Source organism: Zalophus californianus, chromosome 2, assembly GCF_009762305.2.
Source record: "Zalophus californianus isolate mZalCal1 chromosome 2, mZalCal1.pri.v2, whole genome shotgun sequence".
Taxonomy (NCBI): Eukaryota; Metazoa; Chordata; class Mammalia; order Carnivora; family Otariidae; genus Zalophus; species Zalophus californianus.
The window spans coordinates 117,559,570-117,577,457 of NC_045596.1; the positions used below are offsets into that span (position 1 = coordinate 117,559,570).

General features: G+C 41.5%; 1 protein-coding gene across 3 annotated transcripts in view; it reads right to left on the reverse strand.

Annotated features, from left to right (window-relative positions):
- The window catches only part of RNF150 (ring finger protein 150), a 290,525-nt gene that overhangs the window by 32,840 nt on the left and 239,797 nt on the right, over positions 1–17,888 (reverse strand). The window contains exons 7-8 of one of the 3 annotated variants that reach the window (XM_027599126.2): positions 1,973–2,095; positions 910–1,017 (exon numbers count right to left, since the gene is read on the reverse strand). In XM_027599126.2, the coding sequence (XP_027454927.1) occupies positions 1,977–2,095 (119 nt within the window). In that variant the 3' untranslated portion in view covers positions 910–1,017; positions 1,973–1,976. Of the gene's footprint in view, positions 1–909; positions 1,018–1,943; positions 2,096–17,888 lie in introns of those variants that run through there. The other 2 variants (XM_027599127.1, XM_027599125.2) reach the window with 2 other exon arrangements.

Consider the following 17,888-nt stretch of genomic DNA (forward strand, 5'->3'; position numbering starts at 1 on the left):
TATGTCATCGCCATCTGCCAAAACATGGATACCCCCCACCGCTCATTAGCAGTCTTAAGGCCAGAAGGAGCTTTGGCCGTCATCTTGTGAAACTTCTTCATTTCACAGGTGAGGGAGAAGGGAGATGAGGCCCAGCAAACATGTGGCTCATGCCCAGGACTCCTGCCCCCCCTTGCCTGCCTTCGCACACTGACACTGGGTTTCATTACAGGAAGTGCGAGACTTCCAGAGAGAGGTGACATTTCTGAAGGTGGTAATCATTTTCCTTGCCTTGCTGCCTACTTAGAAAGCATCAAATAGGAAACCATTAAAGATGGTGAAAAAAGAGCAACCAGTAGTCTGACATCCACTGCATGTTTCAGCAGGGCAGTGGGGATTTACGACACAGCCCCACTCGGTTTTTGGATGAGTATTAGTGTAATGAGGTGGAAAAGCCTCGTCCAAGATGTAAATACCTCAGTGAGAAAAGCTCTCCTTCTTAGTAACCCACGCAGTTGCATCGCCTTCTTACAGAGGATGAGGTGGTCCCTGATTGTCCAGGGAAACCGTTCACCACCTTAGTCATCTCTGCATCTGCACAGTCTAAATGTATTACAAAACTGCCCACTGAAAAAATAGCACATCTCTATCATAGTTACAAAAAAAGAATAAAAACATAAGTAGTTTAAAAATGCCAGTGGGTTTCGGTATCGACTGGATGCCTCTTTTCCTCTCCCTCTTCGTCTCTCTCCGTCAGGAGAAACTTGGTTAGCAAATTCCCATGCTGTACTTTTTAGATCAAGTGGTTTATCAAATCAAACGTCCCTCCTCACTTGGTATTTAGATGTACTCGGGGAGCCCCGGGAAGCAAGCTGCTAAGGATTCCCCTAAACCCTCCGTTGAGGTCTGGTGAGGTTTAACAGAAGTGTGCTGGGATTAAGGTAAAACCCTGGCGATCCCTTAGCCCCCACTGTGTTGGACACTGGGCTCCCAGAGGATTGGGTCTCTTCTGAAGCCTCCATTGCCTGCAGAAGCCACCTGTGGAGGGAACAAAAGACTGTTCTAGCCTCGGGGAGACCAAGATCACAGACATTTTTGCTTTGGGGAAGAATATGTGGTATCTGGTCTTAAGACTGGGCTTGCAGTCCCGGCTGCAAGCCCTATAGTCAGTCATGAAGAACAGCGCTACAGCCCTGGAGGGGGCTTCGGAGTTTGGAACTTCAAAGTCTTTAAGATCCAGGCAAAAATGAAGCTTCCTTCTCACGTCACGTGGGCCATTAACAGAGCGAGGCAAGTGGGAACCAGCGTGATGTGGCTGCAAATGATTAGTAGCCTCAGCGGATTCAGAGCTTAGTGTTGGGGTCTCTGGCAGCTAGGATCTTTAAGATCCACTGAAAAGAATTTAGATTCTTAAGGAAAGCTGGCCTTAGACACTTTCAGGGTGCTGAGGCACTTCCCAAAGCCATGCACACTTCATGCTGAGAGGTCAAGGCCATTCATCTCAGAGATGGCGTGTACAAACTGATCATAGCAGGAACTGGTGCTTCGAAACAGAGCTCTCTACAAAAGCTGGAGTCAACCAAAGGGGTGGACATCACGTAAACTGCACACAGTCTTTAAAAAGAAACTGCCAAAGAAATCAAACCACATTCCCCAAACAACAAAACAAGACCTGGAAGAAAAGGAAATAAAACTGAGAAGCCCTAAACGTGTCCTGTCTGTTTTAGGAGCTTCTGAAGTGTGTGTGTCTACAAGGACATGGGAGGGAAAATCAGCTTTCGACTTCCCAGCTGCCAAGGCCATGGACTGTTGTACAGATGGAGAGATGGCTTCCTGATTAATGTGACTTTGGATATTGCTTTCATTACCATTCTTGAGCTGAGCGCCGTGGAGTTACCAAGCGGTTCTGGAGGTGTGTGTAGCCGGTCTAATTCTTGAGGTTCTCCTCCCTTCCTTCCCCTTGGGTCCTACCATCCCTTTGTTCTATAGTCACCGTTTCAAGATTTGACCTCTTCGCAGTCTTGGTCAGTGGAAAGGTCTACATCAGACAGTCCAACTTCCATTGCCATAATCAGCGAGATGTCAGAATCACTGCTTACAGCTGGTTCCTGCTCGCCTGGGAGGAGAAAGCAAAGTTCATGGTGAACACTGAACGATGTTTTTGGAGGCTGGTTATTTTAATACAATTGTCTTTAGGAACATTTCTTTGATGGCCGAGAGAAGGTATTAGAAAAATTGGCTATTTTGTAAAACACAAAAACACAAAAAACAAAACCAAAAACTAGGTAGAGCCTCATCTCACACGATAGCCCAAAATAAGTTCTAAATAGGTCAAAAAGTTAAATGTAAAGAAGAAACTAATACAGCTAGAAGAAGATATAGCTTATAAGTATATATCTAAGTAGGAAAATATCTAATATATCAAAGTAGGGCAAGAAACTATGTGGAAAAGCAGTTGAGCAATTCACAGAACAGATTGATAAATGTGCATAAAATTCAAAAAATATTAAAAACATGAAAAATAAGATTAAAAGGCATATATCAAACTTGAAATATTTGTGAACATTTCATAAAGGGCTGGATTTTCAACATATAGCTTTGAAATCAGTATGAAAAACTAAAGAGAAAAGTGGGCACAGGTTGCTATTATAGAGCAATACAATATAAATGACCAATAAACTATAAGGTAAAAATGAGCTACTTTTTTTTTTTAATAAAACTTCTCTCTTGAAGAAACAGCATTACACTAAGGCAGGTACTTCAATATACTGCATATAGGACTGTGACATTTTCACTCAGTAATTTCATTTCCAGAGTGTATCATAGAGAAATAGCCATGCAGAAATACTCACTGAAGCATTATTTGTAGCAGCAAAACATCTCAAGTAACAAAGTCCAACAATATAGAATACCTGAGGGAAGTGTGTTACTTCTAGAGCACAATCTTCTTGCTGTACCAACTAAAGTAACATTTCCAAAGAACTTGTAGTTACATAAGAAAATGCTCACAGTATTCTTCTAAGTGAAAACTGAAGTGTTCAAAGCTTTATATGTAGTGAGGCTTACAGAGAAAGTTAACAAGAAGCAAGAGAAAGTTAACTAGAAGCAAGGAAGCCAAAAATGCTAGTAGGACTTGTCTCAAGTTTTGGGATTTACGTTCATTTTCTTTAAAAAAATTTTTTTTCAGTTTTACTTTACTTTACTCATTCATTCTGCAATGAACAAATATCATTCATTCACTCAAGACATAGTGAGTCCCCACTATGTACAAAGGACTGGGCTGGATGCGAGGCAAGACAATTCCTGTCTTCAAGGAGCTTCCTGTCTAGGAGGCAGGCACACCGTGAGACAGGCCATCACAGCACAATGGGACATGCATGATGCTGGAAGATGCAGCTGGTGTTACAGGAGCAGGTAAAGAGGGCTATGTGACCGACTACCGAGCAGAAGGCTTCCCATCGGGTGTAACATCTACACTGAGTCCTCAAGGAGAACTCGCATTCTAGCCAGATGATTAAGAAGGAAGCATCTCTTAAACACTAGCAACAGCATGTATGGATAGATATGTCTAAGCATGAGAGGGAGTCTTGTACAGATGGACATTAGATCATATTTAAATATGACTGGAATGCAAGGTCAAGCTAGGGACTCTGAAGGGAGACTGGGGTGCTCAGCTGCATAAAAGGCAGCTTTAAAACCAAAAGACCTTGCGTGTCCCATTATCCTGTTGACGAAACACACGATTAGAAGACCGGCAAAATGTCGAAGTACTGAAGAAACTGGTGGTTATGATACTTTTGCTCTTATAATCACCGATATAATTTATTTCATGTTGAGGTACAGTTAAAGAGTTAAAGAGAATATGAGTTTTATGAAAGATGTAAATTCTTTTAATTTAAATTCAGTTTACTTAACATATAGTGTATTATTAGTTTCAGAGATAATTTAGCGATTCATCAGTTGCATATAACACCCAGTGCTCATTACATCAAGTGCCCTCCTTAATGCCCACCATCCTGTTACCCCATCCCCCACCTCCCCTTCAGTGACCCTGTTTGTTTCCTACAAGTAAGAGTCTCTTATGGTTTATCTCCCTGTTTTCATCTTTTTTTCCCCCTGTCTGCTATGTTCATCTGTTTTGTTTCTTAAGTTCGACATTTGAGTGAAATCATAAAATTGTCTTTTACTGACTGACTTATTTCGCTCAGCATAACACCCTCTAGTTCCATCCACATCATTGTGAATGGCAAGATCTCATTCCTTTTGATGGCTGCATACTATTCCATTGTGTGTGTGTGTGTGTGTGTGTGTGTGTGTGTGTGTGTGTGTGTGTGTATACACCACATCTTCTTTATCCATTCACCTGTCAATGGACATCTGGGCTCCTTCCACAGTTTGGCTATTGTGGACATTGCTGCTATAAACATTGGGGTGCAGGTGCCCCTTCGAATCACTATGTTGTATTCCTTGGATAAATACCCAGTAGTGCAATTGCTGGGTCATGGGGTAGCTCTATTTTTAACTTTTTTTTTAAAAGATTTTATTTATTTATTTGACAGAGAGAGACACAGCGAGAGCAGGAACACAAGCAGGGGGAGTGGGAGAGGGAGAAGCAGGCTTCCTGCCGAGCAGGGAGCCCGATGCGGGGATCGATCCCAGGACTCTGGGATCATGACCTGAGCCGAAGGCAGATGCTCAACGACTGAGCCACCCAAGGTGCCCCTATTTTTAACTTTTTGAGGAACCTCCATACTGTCTTCCAGAGTGGATGTACCAGCTTGCCTTCCCACCGACGGTGTAAGAAAGTTCCCCTTTCTTCACATCCTTGCTAACATCTGTTGTTTCCTGAGTTGTTAATTTTAGCCGTTCTGACCGGTGTGAGGTAGTATCTCGTGGTTTGGATTTGTATTTCCCTGATGCTGAGTGATTTGATTGAGCATTTTCTCATGTGAAAAGACAGTGAATTCTTAAGATGTTTAAAAGGAAACAAACAGAACTAACACAGAGTTATGGCCTTAAGAATCAGCTTTAGAGAAATGGGCTGTTTCACAGGGCTTGATCCAACCTAAAGACTCAGCTCTACTAGGTTTCCTAGGCCCATAAATGCATGAGGTTCACAGAAACAGATCAATGGCTAGAATGAGACTTTGGAAGCAGCTCTCAGCAGATAGAGGTATTTAGTATTTGAAAATGGGGGCACTCCAGGGGCGCCTGAGTGGCTCAGCCATTAAGCCTCTGCCTTCGGCTCAGGTCATGGTCCCAGGGTCCTGGGATCGAGCCCCGCATCGGGCTCCCTGCTCCGCGGGAAGCCTGCTTCTCCCTCTCCCACTCCCCCTGCTTGTGTTCCTTCTCTCACTGTGTCTCTCTGTCAAATAAATAAATAAAATCTTTAAAAAAACAAAAACAAAAACAAAACTATTGAAAATGGGGGCATTCCACAAAAAAATAAAACTAGTCATTTAGAAAAAAAGGCAAAATTGGATCCCGGCCCCACACTTCCCAACAAAATACATGCTAGGCTGGCGAATGCCTGTATCTACACCTGTATTTATAACTACATCTGTACCACATCTATGTCTGTACCTGTCCCTATTGCCCGTTTTTAATTGTGCGCGTGCACTTCCTCCGCTCCAGAGCCATCTGGCACTTTCGGTCTCTGACTTCTGGGGAATTCTTTTTGCAAATTGGGATGGTTCTCTTTTCCCTCATGGCTGCTTTGCATTTGTTTTCTCCGCAGGGCCCTGGCTATGCTCAGCACCACTCCAGAGAAAGCCTTCACTTTGGAGTCGGAGTAAGCAGTGTCCCCTAGATTGGGACAGTGCACAACCTGCACAGCGGGACACAGGAGCTCGCTCTGTTTCTCAGATCCATGAAGTCCTTGGCCCTTTATCCATTTTTTTCCAGCTGCTCAGATCTTGTTATTGTCTTTTTACCTTCTCCCTGGCCATGTTGGTCTACACCTTACAAAATCCCTTTGCTATAGTTTATGTGGGGTTTTAGGAGAGGCTGGAAGGAGTTTCATATGTTCAGTCTACTTGTTTCATTCAGCACTCTCCTAAAGCATCACTTTTACAAGGAGAAATAGATATAATTAAAATTATATTCATGAGAACTGGGAACCCATTTTACTTCATGAGACTGTATTCTAGTCTCAGCTATAGTAACTACACATGTTACTTTGTCTAAGTCACTCTGTCCTCTAGGGCTAAAGTTTCCTTGTCTATAAAATGAGTTTGGACTGGATATCTCAGAGTCCTTTCCAGTTGTTACAGTTTGTACCTGTTATATGTTGATGTCACCCTAGCACAGTGTCTCCTACACGCTGCTCTCTCAATGAATATTTACTAGAATTCCCACTGAGGAACAAAGTTATAAGCCTTTCTTTTTGCACAACCCTCCAAATTACTATTTTTTCTTGAAAGCAGTCTTTTCTTAATAAAAAAAGGTCTGTTTGTTGTATATTTAATACAAGTATATACCAAATGGGAGAATTCACTATTTGAGGTATAGTGAAAGCTGAATTATTCTTATTCCTGGAGATAAAAAAATGAGGGTTATATTATAGAGAGATAATCTCTTTTTTTTTTTCCACAATGGTTCATGAACTAATTCAGCTCATGAGCAGCCCAAATTTTCAGCTCACGATTATACTGTCAGTCAACCAAGGAACTCATCATGGAGTGGTTCTATGACTTTCACAAATATCTAGTTAGAAAAAAAAAACAAAGGCAGCCCAGATGAAGGGCTGATTAGTCAGAATTCTATAAAGACAGCTCCATGTACCTGCAGTGGCAGCTTCTCACCTTCACTCCTGGCTTTTCAAGCCACCAGCCTCAGCAGATTTCATGGACTCATTCTCACTGTGGTGTTTTCTAAATTGGACCTTGTGAGTCGAAAGAAAGGAAGGCCATGGGGATCTGATGGAACTATGGCTGCTAAATTCATGAGGCTATTTTGGAAACTGACCATCCCGCACAGCTCCAGGCAAAGATGAATTCGAATCAATGAAACCAGATAGTTGCCAAAAAGTGGTTCAATTTTTATGACGTAGCATTGCATCAAGCATAGCATCTAATCATTTTCCATTTCAAAACTTAAAAAAAAATGATCTGAAGACATTTGAAGTTATTTTTTTACTCTGTCCTGTGTTTTTAATTGAACTTAGTTTGTTCCATAATCTTAAAAAGCAGGGCTTTATCTTTTAATTAGGCAGATGTTTTACTTTGAGGCCACAATAATACAAATGAAACCCACTGTCACTAAAACATTTAGAAGGTTCCCTGTAGGTGGTACTAATTGGGGAGTGTAAAGTAGCTATTAACAATATAAATGTTCACTGAATGTTACCTCCTTCCCTGCAAAAGCTGATATAAAAGGAATGCAGAAATAACAATGGGCTTTACTGAGTCCTCACAACAACCCTTTGATGTAGGTATCTTGATTCCTGTTCTACAGATGGAAAAAAAATACTTGCAGTCCATTGGATGCGGTAGTATTATACCTGACATACTTTCTTCTCTTGGTTTTCATGCATTATAAAGACATGGAGAGAACTGAAACAGAGAGTGATAGGATCGACTTAATATTTTAAAAGATCACTCTTGCTGTTAAGTGAAGAACAGATCAGTAGGACAAAGGGTGGAGGGAATCTGGGGGGAACCATTGCAGCCAAACAGATGAAATGTGATGATGGCTTGGTACGGCAGCAGGGATGGAGCTAAGGGGACACACTGAAGAAATATTTTAGAAGAAGGATATACAGAAAGGTGATGGGCTGGGCAAGGGCAGCAAGAGAGGAGAAAGTAGAGGATAACCCCCACATTTCTTGAGCAATACAGGTACCATTTACTGGGCAGGAGGAACTGGAAGATGAACCAGTGTGGAGAGATCAAGAGTTCAGTTGTGGGCACCTTAGGTGGCTCAGTCGTTAAGCGTCTGCTTTCGGCTCAGGTCATGATCCTGGGGTCCTGGGATGGAGCCCCGCGTCGGGCTCCCTGCTCAGCGGGAAGCCTGCTTCTCCCTCTCCCACTCCCTCTGCTTGTGTTTCTGCTCTCGCTGTGTCTCTCTGTCAAATAAATAAATAAATAAATCTTAAAAAAAAAAAAAGAGCTCAGTTGTGCGTGCGCCATGTTTGAGAGGCCTGTGAGACACGCAAAGGGAGATGTGGGGTCGGCAGCTAGATACTGGAGTCCGGAGGACAATACATGAAGTGAGAGGCTTCAGCAGTTTGAAACCAGGAGAGTAGATGAGGTGTTTTCAGCAAAAGATTATAGAGAAAACACCAGGGGCAGAGCTCCCCAGAACACCAAAACCTACTGCCAAAGACTCAAACTCATGCCGCCAACGCGATTTGTCTGGCCTGCACCATGTTTTCTTTTAAAGTATGAATTAGTTACCAATATTTAAATGTCAGGATATTTTACATACAAATTTAATTTGAAATTTGTCTTGGAAAAAGAAATATCTGGCAATATATGCCCAATTCCCTGGATGAAATCATTGAGGGGAACAGAGTAAGGGCTGCCCCGAGTAGCTCAAGGCAAAGAGGCTCTGGGTCCCCACAGCTGTCCAACAGTCTGCTGCCCTGGTTTTCATGGTACTTGGCCCGTGTAGATAATATAAACTGAAACCTCATATTTAGGGGGAGGGTAGAAGAACACCAGAGGAGGGCAAGCCCCAAAAGAGCCTGAAAATGGCCACAGAATACTGTGCCATTGATTCATTTCCTTCTTTTCTTTTAAACATAATCAGTTTTACCTTCTTTATAGGCACTGACTCACAATTAACAATCCATAGCCAAGGAAACGAAGTACTGTGAGTACTACTGATCTGGCTGGGTGGGTTTTAAGGCTAATCCTGTCATCTAACTCAGAGTCTTGAGTGTCTTTATCACAGCATTAACGGGCATCTGATGAGATGGTGGGCAGAAAATACTCCATTTTAAATGGAGCTTTGTAACCTATTTTCTTGACCCATTAACTACTGCTTTCGTACATTTCCACACTTAATTGTAAGTAAAATCCAGCAGTAGCCTAAGTGTGGTTAACCAAAAATGTCTTAGTGTTGGGATTTATTCCATTTAATCCATAAATTATTAATATCTTTGGTTTATCTCTTTCTTAATATATAAAAAAATTACCTAAAGACTCACAGTTTCCCTTTGTGAAATGGGCATTGCAGTTGTAGTTCTGCTGTGGTATGAAGTGTGCCTGGATGACCAAGTTCCCTCCTGAGAATAGAAGACCCTGAGATCTGCCTCATCCGGCGTTGGGCATAGCTGGCTCATCCCTGCCTCAAGCCCATGCCCTTGTCAACGTTCCCATTTCAGAATCCCACCATACTCCTTCAGAAATAGGCACTTGGCAGATGTCTGTAGCATTGAAATTGAACTGAAGTTCCTCTCTGGCCATGCAGGGCTCAAGTTTTGTTATTTTATTAGCTAATAACAATCTTAATGCTTATTGAGTACTTAGTACATGCCCGGGATTACACTAAGTATTTAAACAGATTGTCTAATTTAATATTCAAAATCAACCTATGATATAGTATTATTTCTATTTTCAGGCAATAAAACTAAAGCTCAGAAAGGTTAAAAACCTCCTGAGCTTACACTACAAGTAAGACTTGGAAGTAGAATTTGAACCTAGATCTGACTCCGGGGTCCATGAACTTGACCATATCTATACTTTAGAGGTGAGATTCTTAACCTGAGGATTAGTGGACTTGCAGGGGCATCGAGGTACCTAAAATTCCATACATGCTTATATGCTTATATGCATATATACATTTTTCTGGTAAGAGGATTGCTTTCACTAGATTCTTGCAGAACCACAAAAAGGCTAATAAGAACCATTCACTGAAGAGATTTCGCATCCTGGGTGACTTGGAGGACACACTGCTATATGCAGTAAGAGTGGTTTGCCTTTCTTTTTAAATGTATATTTTGTTTAACATTTCACTGACTGTTCTATTAACTTGATATGACACTTTTCATATGAAGTCACAGCTTTCCTACTTAATTGTTTCTTTATGATGGTTATTCAAAGCTAAAGCAGAAAATTATCCCTCCCAGAATGAGCTTTGATATTTACTGCCTGTCTTCCGAAAGAAGGCATAGAGCAGTAGCAGGCTGGAGTAAGTCCTCCTCTGTTAAGAATTAACAAACACTGCCCTCAGAGTAAGTGTTCTCTGTGCTCAGAGAAAATAAGGTGGTGATGAATATAATCCCCCAGGTGTCCTGATTCTCCAGGAGGTCTGGTGTTACATGCTGGGAGCTGCTCTGCATCACATAAAAGCTTATTTTTTCCCATGTACTTGAAAAATAAGGTTTCAGAGAAAAATGGCACCCTTCCGTCCACTGCTATCAATGTTTATCTTCTTGAAAATAAGACATCATTTACAATCACCCCTGTATGATGCAAGGGCACCATAGGAGGAGGGCTCAACCAGACTGGCCGGCTTACAACATTATCTTTTCAGCTCTTCCCAGAAGTGAGGTTTCTTGGGGCTGGGGAACTGCTTACGTCCTCCCTGTCATAATCTTAGTGGGTAAGTTAATCCGACTTCAAATGCAGAGTGTTTTCAATAAAGAAACATGTTCCTTTTGCATGGATTCCTTGCCTTATCTCTCTTGCCTAACAAGAATTTCTGAGGAGATAAACTTCTGATTTGGTTTAAATTTTCCCTCTCAGGAGGGGCTTCTGTTGTGAGAATGGTAGGCCTGAGGGCCACTTTCCTCAGAGGCTGGGCAATAATATTAATAACAACAGCTTGAATGTATTGTCTCCTTCCTAAATGCCTCACAGTGACATTCTGAAGTAGGTGCACAATGACTGCTACACATTTTACAGGTGAAGCCAACTTGTCCAAAATCAAGTGCACAGAAAGGGGGCAGAAATGGAATCCCCACCCGAGCCCGTGATATTGACAACTATGCCATTCTGGAACGGCAGAGCTGCCAGATTTTTATGTGATGGCTAAGCTGTTCTTACAGACAACACTTGGCCACCTTTGGGAACTAAGCATCCCAGGGCTACAATATAAGTTTATCCATCTGGCTAAGTGACTTCTAAATTGTTCAGATACAATCAGCGCTTTTGCCTTTTTAAGATCTTGCTCCATAAGGATAAATATATCCATGTTGAGATCAAATCAGAAAAATTCTTCCCTCTCAGATGGGAAGGTTTAAAGCATTATTTTCTTTTTTAAAGATTTTATTTATTTATTTGACAGGGAGAGATGGCGAGAGAGGGAACACAAGCAGAGTGAGTGGGAGAGAGAAGCAGGCTTCCTGCCAAGCAGGGAGCCCGATGCGGGGCTCGATCCCAGGACCCTGGGACCATGACGTGAGCCGAAGGCAGACGCTTAATGGCTGAGCCACCCAGGTGCCCCTAAAGCATTATTTTTATGTGGACTTGGTGAAGAAGAATTCCCAGGAAGCATAAGCTTTGTATATAAATACAAAGTAAGATCACATCATTATGATTTCACTTTGCTTTTATCTCATCATCATTGGTTTTCTTTCCTTGTGACACTTCACCCAGGAGCGAAATTATTTCGTCCACTTGCTCAAACTCTTACGAATTTCTTTTTTTTTTTTTAAGATTTTATTTATTTATTTGAGAGAGAGAATGAGAGACAGAGAGAGAGAGAGAGCACATGAGAGGGGGGAGGGTCAGAGGGAGAAGCAGACTCCCTGCTGAGCAGGGAGCCCGATGCGGGACTCGATCCCAGGACTCCAGGATCATGACCTGAGCCGAAGGCAGTCGCTTAACCAACTGAGCCACCCAGGCGCCCACTCTTACGGATTTCATTAACAGTTCGTTCATTGAGTAATTCCTCACTAAGTGCCAAAAGAAGGGACAATGTGACTTTTGCGATACTTTTATATTAGTTTGTGCAGGAAGGGATGTAAAACCTAGTGAACATTTATTAACATTATTAATAGCTATTTTACAATCCCCAATTAGTACTACTTACAGAAAACCTTAAGCATTAAGTGCAGTAGCTGATATAAGGAAGGCTCTCGATAAATGTGAATATAATTGGAATGAAAAGAAGTAAAAAAAAGAAGTAAAAAAAAGTAGCTGATATAAGGAAGGCTCTCGATAAATGTGAATATAATTGGAATGAAAAGAAGTAAAAAAAAAGTAAAAAAAAGTAAAAAAAAGAAGTAAAAAAAGAAGTAAAAAAAAGATCTATCTCTAGATAGATCTAGAGAGATAGGCAAATATACAGACTTACCCATTTTTACAATTGTATAAAATTATCTATAGACTTCATTTATTCATTCATTAATTTATTTAATCACTCTTTTATTCAATGGGTATTTACCGAACACTTCATTAGGTAGGCACCCAACACTGGAGAAGAGCTGTGGAGGAAATAAAGATGAACTAAAACAGACTCTACCTTTAAGTTGAATTTGATCGAGTAAAAGAGATCAGACTACCTACATAAGTTTAATCCAAGGTGATATATGCTAAAGGTGGGTGGTACAAATAAAATGCTCAAGAAACAGAGGGGTGGGGAGAATTTTGCCTCCTACTGGGTAACCAAAGGGGTTCATGACGTAGGTCACAGGTAAACCAGTGGTGAGACCTAACTGGTACTGGGAAGTATGGGGAGGACGGAAAATGGCATTCCTTTCAGGGGAACCAGCATGACTAGGTGTGATCAGAGCATATGTCAAGCCATGTGGACTGGACTGTAGCTTCGGATATGGACAATGACGAGCTACGTGCCAGAAGTAGCGCCCCTCCTGCCCTCTCCTGGTTCATGGGGAGCTAGAAGGCTGGGCACTGCATTTCCCAGACTCCTTTGCCAGCTGGCTTACGTCAGGTTCTGCCAAGGAGATTGGAAGGCAGGAGGAGGAGGGAAGCTCCCACACTTCTGGTTCGGGTTGTGGGTTCCAGAAGTGTTGGGAGTGGTTTCAACAGAATCAGAGTGGGGAGGGATGTGAGTTCCTAGTTAGCCTCAATGCTGGTGGCTTCCCCAGCAGAAGCAAGACAGCTCTGACAACATCAGAATAGTGGATGCACACTCAGGAACTCTCGGTAACACCACTGGATAAACTTTTATTTATATTTTTTGTAAATCAACTTAATTGAAGCATAATTCACCTGCAATAAATTGCATCTGTTCCAAGTGTATAATTTGGGGCACCTGGCTGGCTCAGTCAGTACAGCATGTGACTCTGGATGGATCTCAGGGTCATGAGTTTGAGCCCCATGTTATACGTGGAGCCTATTTGAAATAAAAAAAATAGTGTATAGTTTGATGAGCTTTGATGGATGTATATATCTGTGCAACCACCATTATGATTCTGAGGGTGTTTTAAAATAGTGAACACTTCTATTGCCTCCCAAAGTTTTCCCATGCCCCTTTTATAGTCAATCCTTCCTTCTGTTACTGGCTCCAGGTGACATTGGATGTTTTTTTTTAAAGTAACTTTTTATCAGATTTTTAAAAAAGATTTTATTTATTTATTTGACAGAGAAAGAGACAGCGAGAGAGGGAACACAAGCAGGGGGAGTGGGAGAGGGAGAAGCAGGCTTCCTGCTGAGCAGGGAGCCCGATGCGAGGCTCAATTCCAAGACCCTGGGATCGTGACCTGAGCCAAAGGCATACACTTAACGACTGAGCCACCCAAGAGCCCCTATCAGATTTTTTCAACATTGGTATAATTGACATTTAGGGGTGGATAATTCCTTTTTGTGTGTGTGTGGGGGGTTGTCCTGTGAATTGTACGATGTTTAGCAGCACCTCGATCTTTACCCAGTGAATGCCAGTAGTACCACCCTCTCCCCAGCTTGACAACCAAAACATCTTCAGACATTGCCAAATATCACTTGAGGCAAAATCACTCCCAGCGAAGAATCATGGCTCTAGTTTAAGGTGCATTTTCTATAATGTCATTTTATAGCATGCACTCTCTGGTGTCGGGTTTCTTTCACTCAGCACACTCATTTTGAGATCTGTCCATGATGTTGCATGTATCAATATATTATTTCTTTTTGTTGCTGGATAGTATTCCATTGGATGGATGTATCAGTTTGCTTATCTATTCACAAGCTGACCAACATTGAATTATTTCCAGTGTTTGGCTATTGTGAATCAAGCTGCTATGAACATTTGCGTGAAAGTCTTTTTGAGGGCATACAATTTAAAAAAAAATTTATTTAAACTCAATTAGCCAACATATAGTACATCATTAGTTTAAGATGTAGTGTTCAGTGATTCATCAGTTGCATATAACACCCAGTGCTCATCACATCACATGCCCTCCTTAAAGTCCATCACCCAGTTACCCCAGCCCCTCATCATCCACCCCTCCAGCAGCCCTTTTTGTTTCCTTTAGTTAGGAGTCTCTCATGGTTTTTCTCCCTCCCTGATGACTTCCTATTCAGTATTCCCTCCCTTCCCCTATGATTCTCTGTGCTGTTTCTTATATTCCACATATGAGTGAAAGAGGGCATAAATTTTCATTTCTCTTCAGTAAATACCTAGAAGTGCATTGCTGGGTCCATATGGTAGGTATATGTAAACGATATAAAAAACGGCCAAACTGTGTGTGTGTGCGTGTGAAAAGACTCATTAAATTCACTCTCAAAACAATTTTCAAATATATAGTACCATATTGTCAACTATATGTACATTGTTGTGCAACAGATCCCCAGAACCCGCTTCCTCTAGACCTTCCCACCCTCTTTTTCTTTCTTTTTTTTTTAAGATTTTATTTATTTATTTGAGAGAGAGAGAGCACAAGCAGGAGAGAGGGGCAGAGGAAAAAGGAGAAACAAACATCCTGCTGAGCAGGGAGCCTGATGTGGGGCTGCACCCCAGGACCTTGAGATTGTGAATGGAGCCAAAGTCAGACATTTAACTGACTGAGCCACCCAGGCGCCCCTTCTCTCCCTCTTTCTAAAAATAAATAAATCTTTTTTAAAAATGCCATTGGGATCTTGATAGGGATTGCACTGGACCTGCAGATTACTTTGGGTAGTATGAACATTTTACCATATTAAAAGTCTTCTAGTCATGACTATGGGATATTTTCCCATTTATTTGTGTCTTTTAAATCTCTTTGGGAAGTATTTTTGTTTGTTTGTTTTAGAAAGGGAGTAAGGGGGCAGGCAGAGGGAGAGAGAGAATTTTAAGCAGGCTCCATGCCCAGCACAGAACCTGACACAGGGCTCGATCTTACAACCCTGAGATCATGACCTGAGCTGGAATCAAGAGTCAGATGCTTAACTGACCGAGCTACCGGGTGCCCCCTTTTGGCAATGTTTTATAGTTTTTAGTATACAAGTCTTTCATCTCCTTAGTTACCTTTATTTCTAAATATTTTATTCTTTCTGGTGTTACTGTAAATTAGATTATTTTCTTAATTTCCTTTTCAGGTTGAAATTCATTAAGCAATTGTTTTTGTGTGTTGATTTTGTATTCTGCAACTTTGCTGAATTCATTTATTAGTGCCAACAGGGATTTTTTTTTTTATTGAATCTTTGGAATTTTCTACATATTAGATTATGTCATTTTCAAACATAGATATCTGACCTTTTTCCTTCCAATGTGGATGCTTTCTGTTTTTTTCTTGCTTAACTGCTCTGACTAGGACTTCCGGTACTTTGTCAAATAGAAGTGGCGAGGGAAAGCATCCTTGCCTTGTTCCTGATCTTAGAGAGAAAGCTTTTAGTTTTTCACTGCTGAGTACGACATTTGCTGTGGGCTTTTCATATGTGACTTTTAATACACTGAGGTAATTTCCTTCTATTTCTAGTTTGTTGAGCGTTTTTATTGCAAAAGTGTGTAGAATTCTATCAGATGCTTTTTCCGCATCAAGATGATCCTGTTATTTTTATCCTTTGTGCTATTAATGTGGTGAATCACATGTTGGGATCTATGATCCATTTTAGGTTAATTTTTTTAAAAGATTTTATTTATACTTTGACAGAGAGATAGACAGTGAGGGGGGAACACAAGTATGGGGGGAGTGGGAGAGGCAGAAGCAGGCTTCCTGCTGAGCAGGGAGCCCGATGCGGGGCTCAATCCTGGGACCCTGGGATCATGACCTGAGCCGAAGGCAGATGCCCAACGACTGAGCCACCCAGGTGCCCCATTTTATGTTAATTTTATGTATGGTGCAAGGTAAAGCTTGGAGTTCATTTTTACCCAAGATTTTTTGTGATCAATTTCTTATATTAAATTCCCCTCTTTTTAAATACCAAGAGTGATTCCCATTTTCCTGACTGGTCTCACTGATTACAGTGATGAGGTTGGAAGGATAGGCTGTACGAAAATGAACAGGAATTTGAATACCAGGCTAACATGTCATGAACTTTTTTTTTTAACATCCATGGGTTTTATTACGTGGTGCATAAGAAGTACTTGCTTAGATAAACTGCTGAAAAATAAAGTCTCAGTTTCTCTCTCACAATAATAATATAATTTTTTTTGTAGACTGTAACGAGATTTGGTACATTTATGTATAGATACACATATGCACGTGCGCGTGCGCACGCGCACACACACACAGTGTTTTGTGTCACTGCGTCTGATATGTGCTATGCCAGATGATGCACTGCTATTATTGTATTTAATAAATTTACTCAGAACCTACTTTAGTCCTTTGCCATGAAGACTTGCCTGCTTCCTTCTTTGCCCATTAATGTGCTGGAAGACAATGGTCACCCTCTCTTTCCCTGTCACTACCCTACCGTTTCTGTAACGTTCTATTTCCTCAGTGTTATTGGATGTAGGCTGATGCATCAACATTTCATCAAGAGCTCATTCGCCCTGTGACAGCCTCATCCCTCCTGCTTGTAAAAGTGTCACCCTGTCACAAGATAGCCTAACACAAGAGTCAGAGGAAACTAGAGAACAGGGCTCTGAGGGAAACACAAAGTCTAGTTTAAAGGTCAAGCTGCAGAACATAGCAAAGTCGGAAATCTTTCACTTCGCTCTGGAAGGGATTGGGGAAGGCAGAAGTAGGGACATGTGTACTTTCCTACTTCTGTAAGAAGTACCTTTCTGAAAGGAAGAAGCATTTTAAAGAGGGACTCTGCTGAAATATAAGTCCTTAAGAAGAGCATAAGCAAACTGTAAGGTAATAAATAGTTCAGTGCTAGAGAGTAGACATTGCCAAGAGCACATTTGGGTCTCTGTATGCAGGCGTCATTTTACATCAATCTGTTCTACCACCACCAGCAATTTAAAGTTTTTTTTTATTAAGATTTTATTTATTTATTTGACAGAGAGAGAGATAGTGAGAGCAAGAACACAAGCAGGGGGAGTGGGAGAGGGAGAAGAAGGCTTCCCACTGAGTAGGGAGCCCGATGCGGGGCTCGATCCCAGGACCCTGGGATCATGACCTGAGCCGAAGGCAGAAACTTAACAACTGAGCCACCCAGGCGCCCCTCAATTTAAAGTTTTTACTATGGTTGTCATTTCTGACCATTCTGACCATCTGCCCCATAAAGTACGTGGAGAAGCTTGCTTTATAAAACTTCAAGACTGCAAGTCATTTGTTTAGAGAAACCCCTGGTTGCCTCTACCTCCTCCAACAAATATAGCATAATTCACCTGGTGTAAGAGTAGGTTATGGTGTGAGAATAGGTTATGACCGGGTGTTTTGGGGCAGGAGGGGAGGACTCTACGCGGTGACACAAATAAGCCCTCAAAAACTGTTAGATTCATCTTAGCTAAAGAAAAGAGGCCTGATGTTTTGACCCAGGCCATGAGTTGATAGCCCAAAAATAAATTACCCAAATTCACAGTAATTGGGATGGATGTGCCTTCCTGGAAAACCTAATGGATTCTATCTAGAGCACATAATAGCAAGAGCAGTGGTCCAGTCATACTTTATAAGATCATAACCTAACCCATTCCTCTGGCTCACAGAATGCAAT